The 10,046-nt window shown below is 50.6% G+C and overlaps 1 protein-coding gene across 6 annotated transcripts in view; it reads left to right on the top strand.

Annotated features, from left to right (window-relative positions):
• Positions 1-4,990: 4,990 nt before the first annotated feature.
• The window catches only part of FUBP3 (far upstream element binding protein 3), a 35,373-nt gene continuing 30,317 nt past the window's right edge, over positions 4,991-10,046 (top strand). For all 6 annotated transcript variants that reach the window (XM_065737477.1, XM_065737475.1, XM_065737474.1 and 3 more), the window contains exon 1: positions 4,991-5,086. In XM_065737477.1, coding sequence (XP_065593549.1) covers positions 5,000-5,086 — 87 coding nt within the window. In that variant the 5' untranslated portion in view covers positions 4,991-4,999. The remainder of the gene's footprint in view (positions 5,087-10,046) is intronic.

Here is a 10,046-nt window from a genome sequence, read left to right as displayed (position 1 = left end):
TGGAGAGGGAGAAATGAGATGCTGGAGCTGAGGCTGCAGGGAAATCGTGGATAGGGGCTTGTGTCTCTTGAAGCTGAGTGAGGATTTGGTGTTTTAACCACTGTATATGGTGCATGGTGTCTGGTGGATGACCACATTGTCTAAGCACGCCCAAGCAGCAGGTGGGGACAGGGCTGGGACTTCACCCTTCAGCTTATCCCCAAGGGGACTGTTCCATTGCTATTGGTACTATGGGAATCAGGGCAGAGAATACAGGGCTGGCAGCGTGCCCCCTTGTCATGCAGCACTGCCAACACCATCCATGGTGTCACCCTCAGCCCTGCCACCATGTGCCTGGTACAGGCCCCCATGATGCTCACGTTCTGTGCAGCCCAACAAGCACGCATGGCCCTCAGCAGCTCTGCCTTTTCCTTTCAGCATCTCCCTCTCACTATTTATTGGTGACTTTTGTCCTTGGCCAGCTTAGCAGCTGAAAGGGGCTGTATTATATCACACGTAGGCAGCTCCTGGGGGGAGAGGGCCGTGCTTTCTGCTGGAACAAAGCACGGGTTGGCTAATTCCCCTCTCCTCCCGCAGCACCCGGGTCCCATCTGGTTGACACAGTTTGCTGCAGTGTCTCCTGCTATTAAGCCCTCACTTGCCTGTTTGAATCCTTGGTGCTCCCCCCGCCCCATGCCCTCGGCCTCTTTTTTCTTGCTTTATCTTTCATTTTCCCCTAAAGCCAGGCAGAACTTGCTTAATAGAGTGATGTCAGATGCGTGCAAACCAGACCAATAAAACCTAATGCATCCCCCCCTTTGTCTGCCATCCTCTCCAACGCCTAACATTTTCCACTCAGAAAGCCACTTAAAACACATCAGCAACAATCCCTCACAAAACAGCCACTTGTTGGCTAATTGTGCCAAGTACCTGCGCACACCACTGCTGCTCTCCTGCTGGGAGGGTGGGATGCTGCCACAGAGCTGGGCTCCTTATGGGGCAAGGGGCGTTCAGAACCCCCATCATCCATAGGGTCCAGCCCTATGGGGAGGGGTGTGGGATGGGGGCTCACTGGGAGAGTCAGGATGGGGAGTTTTTGCCCTGGGGCAGTGATGCTGGTTGCTGGAGATGCTCTGTGATGGGGCGGAGGTGGAGGGGATTGACCTTTTGCCTAATGGAGCATCCAAAAATCCCTCCCCAGGGATGCTTTGGTTCTGTCATTGTGAGATATGGGAAGAACACATCGGCAGGTGTTTAATCTTTCCCCTTGCATCCCTATGGGAGAGGGTGTGCCTCAACCTGTGTCCCCTGCGCTGCAACATCCTTCATCTATCCATCCTGCCAGCCCTCAGCACACCTCAATACGCTCCAAGAGCAGCATTTCTGCCAGAAAAGTTGGGCAGATTTTCACACTGCCATCCCCTGTGGCTGGTGGCACAGCCCATGGCCACTGTGCTGGGCAGGCAGCCCAGAGCCCCTCTGGTGAGCACACCTGCCCTGGCTCACCTGCATACATAAATGTCACACACACAATGCAGCACAGGGAATGCAGCCAGCAGAGGCTCTGCCTTTTCACTTTCCTCACAGGGAGCCACACTGCAGCCTTGGTTTAGTCCCGAGGCTGAGCTCTGCCACCTGCCCACAGCCACTGAGCGATGGGGGAGGGATCCGCAGGTTTCCACCCGCTCCCCACGTCCATGCTTTGGGGCACAAGGACCCAGAACTCTGCAGTGGGGCGGGGGCATTCCGTGCGCACCTGGGCATTGAGCTGTGTCAGGGGAAGAAGGGGTTAAGCAGAGGCGGCAAAAATCAGAGGATTACAGGTTTGTTGCCGGACGGTCCCATCTGTCACCAGCACAAAGACGAGCCCTGGCTGGGGCTGGGCTGTCAGCGAGGAGCCCGCCACTACATTAGGACTCCATTAGGGGAGACTTGTGGTGGGAAATGGCAGCTGTCAGGGCACTATCATTTCTCCTGTAATTCCCTGTGCTTGCTTCTTCCCCGCACTTAAATAGCAGGTCTACCTACTGGGCCATTTTTTTTTCTTCCTGCTGCTCCTCTTCTTGCTTTAAAGCTGCAGCTCTCTGCTCAGCCGGACCCTTGTCCTGATGCCACATGGTGACACATCCTTCACACTGTGGCTGGTGGCACCTAGCCCAGCTGTCTGTGGACCAGCACAGGTGGCAGCAGTGCAACCCACAGCTTCTCAGCCTTCCAGCAGCAAGGAGCATCCTTGTTTGTTGGGTTTCTTATGCTGGGTTAGGACAACATGATGTTGACATGAACCACTGCTGCTGCCCTGCCCTTGGTGCACCCAACCCAAGCTGCAGCTGGACCTCAGAGTCGCATGGCACAGTGGAATGGGACCTCCTTGACCATGGGCTGTGCTGGAGCAGAATTTTCCCTCCCAAGTTGCACAGCCTTTCCGTGGATGTTGAGGTTAGGACTACCACCTTGGGCTGAGATGCTCCCCATGTGGGATTAATTACACCATGGTACGTCTGACCTGGGGACAGAACCACGGACAGCACAGTGTCCCCAGCACCATGCTGGATACATCATACTATGGTGCACCTGTCCTGGGGAGGACAAGGTGTCCCCATGGGACAAAGTGGCCCAGACCTGCAGGGCCTTACTGTGCGGAGGACCCTTTTCCAAACTGGCTCCTCCCTGGCTCTGCAGCCAGCAATCAAAACAAACACCTCTGCTGGAAAGTGCACTGCAGCAGTGCTGGAAATAAATAACTAATTTCTCCCTCTATGATCTCAAGGAGCAGGAGAGGCGTGAATAGCAGGGCCCGGTGTCGGGCTGACTGGACTCCCTGGTGCGGTAATTCAGAGGATGACAAACATAAGCCAAAGAAAAATGTTGAAAAATGGGCACTTCCTGCAGCCCCGAGCAAAGGAGCTATTGCAGGGTTTGGAAATAACGAAGGCAAAAAGAGGGAGAGGGGGGAATTTTCTCATTGAAACCAAGTGAAGTGCCAAACAAGCTGCTATTATGGTGGCTTTGAGAGGCACAGGGAGGGGGAATTCAGGGGAAGGAAGGAAGGGAGAGGGAAGGGGGAGAGGACTCAGGGAAAGGTGAGAGCGAGGGAGAGGATGAGAGGTTTGCAAGGAGCAAAAGGTGCAAGGAGCACGTGGGAGATGGAGATGGGAACAGGTGGTGTGACAGCGGTAGGGCCGCTGCATGCCATGCCCCATCCCCTGTCTCACATCCATTCCCGATCCCCAGCCCCCTCTATCCCCCGCACCCATCAGCACCAAAAGGAAAAAAAAAAAGAGAGAGAGAGAGAGATGGAAAGAAGGAAAACAAAATATCTACAGTTGTCGAGACAAGGGGAGAAAAATAGAGGCAAACATCCATAATTTTCTCTGTGGGGCTTTGCAGTAATTGAGCCATTTGGATAAAAATAAAGGCAGCAGGCCCTTTAGGTAAGAGGGGCTTTTGCAATCCAAGAAGCCTGAATTATGTGCCTTGTATCACTTCAAATCCCCCACCCCATCGCCCCCCTCCACCTCCCCCACGCGACACCAAACCACTTTCCCTTTTCTTCTTTTATTTTTTTCCTCTCTTTTTTTTAAGTACCCTGTCAAACGTCGTCCAAGGAGAAGAGAATTTCAGCTGTCACAACTAATTTCAGTGCGTGTGTGTGTGAAGGTGTGTGTCTCAGGAGTGGGGACAGTGGGGGGAGAAGGGCGATGGAGGCATAGAATCACTCCTTTCTTATGCTTTTTTTTTTTTCCTTCAAAAGGAAAATTTACATCAGAAATTTGTTTCTGGAAGTGTTTAAGGCCTGTAATTTCCTCCTTTTCAATTGCTGCCTGATGTCTTGTTACTGCTACATGGGCTCCATCTTCCTCCCTCTGCCTGCAGAGATTTACGTTTTGCTTGTGTTACCCAGGGTCACCCAAAACACCTTTTGCTGAGCAGCTGGCACGTGGTGTGTCCCCGCCATGGGAAAACAGTGAGATGAAAAAGTGAGAAGCAAAGCTCTGAGTGCTCTCTGCCACAGCTGCAGAAATTGCCTCGATCATAGAATCATTTCATAGAATCACAGAATGGTGGAGGTTGGAAAGGACATTAAAGACTCCAACCCTCGCTACGGGCAGGGCTGCCAACCACTAGATCACAGATGAAAGATGCTGGTGATGCAGATGTACGCACCTGGCTGTTATAAATCCTTCTCTCATCAAACCACGTTCCTAATCCCCAAATGAGCAGTCATTTTGCCTAGGTATGAGATCAGCAATTATTTGAGAAGAGGAAATGTTGGTGTTTGGTCAGAGAACAGCACTGGAAATAGCAAAGAACAGCTGAGGAGGAGAGCAATGAGAACTTTCAACATTTGGATCATGGTTCCTTGTTGAATGTAGCACTCTGACCCAGAAGCTTTGGGAAACTGGTGCTGGTGTGAGATGGGCAGTTAGTGCAGTGCTCACCTCTGGAGGCCACAGGCATGGAGCTCCCGGAGTGGGTGCAGGGGAGGGCAAGAGAATGCACAGAGGCCACGGTACCTCAGTGTGGGGACAGCGGAGAACTGGGGGCGCGCAGCCTGGAGACGGCTCTGGGGAGACCCCATCGCATCCTTCCAGTGCCCACAGGAAAGCAGGAGGGGACTCCTTAGCAGGGAATGCGACGAGGAACAACGATTTGAGGTTAGAAATTGTCCACTCAGAGGGCAACGAGGCCCTGCACTGCTGCCCAGAGCTGCGTGCGCCCCATCCCTGGAGATGCCCAAAACCGCACACGGGGCCGTGCGCAGCCTGAGCCGGAGGGGGTGAGGGGTGGGCTGCACCCACAGCGCCGGGCCCGACCCCACTCCTCACGTACACGCGTGGAAGCGTGTCACCCCCACGCCCCCTCCCACCGCCCCCCCCCAACCGGCCCGTCCTGCGCCCCGCCCCCCCGTCCCACTTCCGGCGGAAGTGGGGGGCTCTTTCCCTTTCCGGGTGCGGGTCCCCGGGCGGAGCGGCGGGACGGCGCGGCGGCGGCAGCGGGCGGGCGCGGGGCGCGTGTCATGGCGGAGCTGGCGCAGGGGCAGAGCGCGGCGCCCGTGGGGATCAAGCCCGAGGGCTTCGTCGATGCCCTGCACCGGGTCCGGCAGGTGAGCGCCGGGCAAGGCCGGGCCGGGGGGCGGGAGGAGGCCGCGGGGCGCCGCTAGGCCGCGGGGCCGCCCTGAGGGGCCGGGCCGCCGTCCCGCTGAGCGCTCTTCACAGCGCTGCTCAGGAGCCGCGGCCGGCGGCCCCGCTCGGGGCTCTGCAGCAGGGGTCGAGGCTCTAGGAGCTGCCTGGAGCCTGCAGTCTGACTTCAGTGAGGCCTTGGTTAGGTTGTAGCCGCAGCAGCAGCCCCGGTGTGTGGGAAATGTGCTTTCTCTCTTGGAATGGAGAGGGCGGGGTGTGAGCTGCTTCCCCAGAGATCGCTGGGTTCGTGCAGCGTGGGGATGGCAACTGTGGGCCTGCAGCTATCGCCACCTCCGTGCCCAAGGTGGGATGCCTGCTGCCTGTCTGTGTCTTGCTTTGTGGAAAGGGGCTTTAGGGATGAGTAGCTGTGGCTCTGCTGCATGGATGTCCTGAGGGTTCGCTGTGGTTTGTGCTCTGTTCTCCTCACACGTGCTGTCCCAGCTCTGACTGCGCTCCACCTGTGCTCAGTAACCGCACTGTAGCAAAGTGTAGCACAGCTAGATGCCAGGCCTGGTGCTGGAAGACTGACTTGACTCTTTCCGATGTTGCAGGCCAGGTGGCAAATATCTGCTGTTTCCCAGACTTGTGTTTCTCACTTAACTGAGAAACTTTGAAGAAACTAAGGCGGACTCTCTGACCTTTCAAGCAGTTGCTCTGGTGGGACTCGAGTGGCTTCCCATCGCTCGCGGCTCTCTTGTGAATCAGCGCGGCAGCAAATCCTGTTCTGCGCAGTCTGCAGCGAAGCGTACTGAGGCACTCGCTGTTCCAGAGGAACAACACCCTGCTCCTTCCCAGAAGAACTCCCAAGCCAGTTTGCCCTTCATCTGTTCATTTGCTTCTTAACAGTAGGCGAGTTGTGGTAGCTGCCTCCCAGGTGAGGCCAAGCGCGTCCCTCCTTTCAGTGGCTGACACAGCACTGTGGCTTTGACAGTGTGTGATATCTGAAAGCTTTCCTATTACCCTGACTTGGTGCAGTGAAGTTGAGGTGTATTTGTCTTGACCTGGTCGTCTATATCTAAAGGCCTCTTGCTGCATAAGTGTCACTGAATTTGGTAACACAATTGCCTGCTAGCAGTTGAATAATCTTTCAATAACTTGTTTGTGCTCAAGAAAATGATCAGTTACTTGCTGATCTATGATGGAAGTACCACAGCATGCACCACCAGGTTAAGTGTGACAGTGGGCTGTCTTGGGCTGTGTTAGACTAAAGCAGTGCTAGCCAAAAACTGAGTTGCACCTGTGTTGTGTGGCTGCTGTTGTCATGTTTGTAGGTTTGTATGCCTTGTGTTGACACGTGGAGAAGATAAGGAATTCTTTGATATTGTTTACTATAATTTTGCTGTTCTTAAGTTTATTATACTTGAAAGAATATTTTGGATTTTCATGAGCATGCAACCAAAGTTAGTCTGATCAGATCTGAAATTCTTAAAAATTCCCAAAGCTGTCAACTTCAGGTCAGGCACTGCAGTGCAGGAACATCTGTGCTGTCCTTCACTCTGGAAACAAGTGTGTCGAGAAAAGTGCTCTCTGCATGTGTTCTTGTACAGTGTGTTGTATGCTACCTGTTGAATGTTGTTGTTTTGTTTTGTTAGTATATATGGGATATAAAATGTTATTGGCAAGTGCTTAGCAGGTAGCTGTTTCCCCTACTGCCCTGGTAGTCTGCAGTGACACTTCCTGGCTGGGAATCAGATGTGATGTAGGAACAGTTGCAACTGACATTTCTCTGGAGGTGATGGCAGAGCTTTCACTGAATATATTCAGTGCAGCAGGTTGCCTGATGGTCCAGTGTGCAGATGTCAGCTTTTGTACTGCTTCTGGCCAGTGTCATAGCTTTTCAGAGTATTTCTTTTGCTCTAAGAAGGGATGGAACAGAGGAAAAAAATTCAGCTGTAGCTCTTGCTTCCTGGGTTGGACTGGCATTTCTGAAATAACACTTAAATTATTTCAAAGTTCAGGCTTGTGCTTAAGACTAGTAATGAATTCTACTAAATTCACTTCTCAAGAGAGCCATTACACTAAACCTGAGCTGTGGTACACTATGCTTAGTTATTAGTAACTAAATAATTCAGGACAGAGAAAGACTTTCATGATCAATCACAGTAACTGCTATCTCCACTGATGCTGGGATGTGAGCTGATGTGGCAGTAAGACATCTTCAGTATCTCTGAAAGAAATGACTGCTGTGTTGCTTTCCATGCTTGTGCTGGACTTGATTGGATTTTTTTTTGTATACTCTGAAGTACTTGAGATGTACTAAAGAAGACCTTCTCTAGTGAACACTAGAGCTTTAAGATGGGCTGTTCTGCGTCTTGCACGCCACGTCTCAAGTGAGTGGGTTAGTTTATGGGTCTTAGGTGGTGACTGGTGTGGATGTTGGAGAGTGAGAAAGGATGTTTGTTCCCCTCTTCAGTAATGGGATCACAAAAAAAAAAAAAAAAGAGCTGCCAGTACTTTGGATAAAAGTTGATTTCTTTTGGGCTGTCCTTGGGTCTAGTTCTCACTGACAGAACAGCCTCATGCTTAATACTTACCTTCTCTCTTTCTTGGCAATCTCATTTTCTGTACAAGGTGTGCATTAGTGATTCCCTCACTATACATATGTGTAGAGTTCTTGTTACCAGCCATATGTGCCCTGAATCTGAATTTCCAGGAAAGATGAAGAAGAAAGACTAGCAGCCTGCAGAGGCTGATTTTGGGCACCTTCTACATGAGTGAAGTGGCCTAAAGCTTACTGTGAGCCAACAGGCTGTACGTGTACATCCCTTTCTAGTCTCTGATTTCCTTGGAGGGAGATCATAAGACTTACTCTTCTTTGTCCTCTTTTGGAGTGCTTTTTCAGATCACCCTCAGTTGGATTTACATCTTTACAAGATGGTTTTCCTGAATATTCTTGCCACCTATGACCTGAAACTTAACTGAGTGTGGATGGCTTTGCTGCTTCCTGTGGAGCTTTGGGGGAATGGCTGTCACACAAGTGTTCTGTTTGAGTGGGAAGAGAGGCAGAAGCACTGGAACTGTGTGCAGGGCCAGATGACAGTGCCTCTTGTTCTATATCTTGCTCCTGTCTCGAACTGCTGATGTGATTGGTTGTTGCTGTTCTGCAGGGCAGCTGGGAGAGGTATTTCCTAGAAGCCAGGCCCTTTTTGAAAGCCAAATTCTGCAGGACCTGGTGGCTGAGTCTTGTACCTAGCAAAAAAGTTTCATATCGAAAGTGGACAGTAAACTTCTTTTTAAAGGGTTTTAAATGTACAGAAGGATGGAAATGCAAGATATTAGGAAAACGCACGCCTTGAGCAAGTCCTACTTATTTTTATTCTCTTGGCTTTACCATTGCAATCTTACAGCTCAGATTTATGCCCTGTCCTTTAAATTGTTTGTTGGGGAGCTTTATTTCGGGGGGGGGTTGTCCGTGTAGAAGCAGTCGTGTGCTAGTGATGCTTTTTCCAGTGTATTTCAGAGCTTATCAAAATGGATGTGCTGGGTTAAAAAAAAAAAAAAAGCCAGTGACATGTAGAGGGGCAAAAACAGTGAAGCAGCAGCTCGCAGTACATTACTCAAGGTCATTTATGCAGATAAGGGCTAGGTCTGCTTGCTTTTGCTGTGTTCTAACTTTGGTGCTTATCTTGTTGCTGAACCTGTCGTAAAAACTGAGGTTCCCATTGTAAGTTGAACACGAGAAGTTAAAATGTATTTTAACTGTTATATCTACTTGAAAAGCTTAACTCTTAATTTTGCGGGGTGTTTTTCCTACCGTAGTGAGATGGCATGTTGTCTACGTGTAATCCCAGGCAGCTGGGAGGCTTTGGAGATAAGGGTGTGAGTTTCAGTAAAGGAGGGAAGGGGAAAAAACAGAAGAAAATATCTCAAAAGCTGATAGTAGGAAAATTGCTTTGACTCTCCTGTTTGGCCCTACGTTTGAGGCTCATGTGCTGGGGTGATAGCTGTGTGCAGAGCACAGGTAGGGATTTTCAGTGCTTTCCTGCTCTAGGAGTTGGCAGCTGGGGTGCTGGGGATCTGCTTCTTCACACCTATGTGCTTCATGCTAGCTTTTGCAGGCCAATCTTTTTTCCCCTGTGCAAGTGTACTGTGTGATTTCAGTTCCTAACTATCAGCTAGCAGTTTCCATTACTTACAGATTTTTTTTTCTCCTCTGTATCTTCTAACAGAAAGAGATTTCACAAAGGGCACTTTAAATCCAGTGTTCTGCCAGGGTGTGTTATTCCTGACTACAGTTCAGTGGTGTAAGTTTTGATTGTAAGTTACGATGTTAAAGCTGTCAACGGATTATTATCAGACATATTTTTAAATGTGTTTTTCAGCATTGAAGTAGTCAGGAGGTATCTATGCTCTTTATACCTTCATTAAAGTCCTCTGCATCCCAGACAAGGGGGAAGCAGGTGAGTCAGGGGCTGGAAGCATGGATGTAGTACAGCATCCAGGAAGAGCAGGGCATCTCCTCGTGCTTCTTAGTGCAGAATGAATGAGGGCTTGTGTTCATTCCTTCAGAAGTATATTTCTCTGAGCTTACTGGTTCTCGGAGATGTTGATGCTCAGTGTGCCCTGTGTGGTCCCTGTGCTGGTCCCTGTGCTAGGTTATGGCTGAGCAGTGCTTCCTCTTTGGGGTCTAGATCAACCACACTGTGGGTTCAGTGGTGCACTGTTGCATTTCCAGTTGCTCGTCCTAAACTAGTTAAAATCCTGTTAAAGTAGGAAGGATTTATTCTCTAGCCCCTGGCACTTGATAAAACCAAGTTGTTGCCTTTCTAAAGGAGAACTGGTAGGAGTGGTCAGAATGTGAGAAAATGGTCAAAACATGAAGCCCTTTCCATGCAAGGCATCGAGAATATTTTCTGTTCTCTCAAAAAGCAGTGCCCTCAATCT

Source organism: Cyrtonyx montezumae, unplaced genomic scaffold, assembly GCF_038088225.1.
Source record: "Cyrtonyx montezumae isolate F1298 unplaced genomic scaffold, pur_monq_1.0 scaffold_20, whole genome shotgun sequence".
NCBI lineage: Eukaryota > Metazoa > Chordata > Aves > Galliformes > Odontophoridae > Cyrtonyx > Cyrtonyx montezumae.
This window is presented reverse-complemented; position numbering and strand designations above follow the sequence as displayed.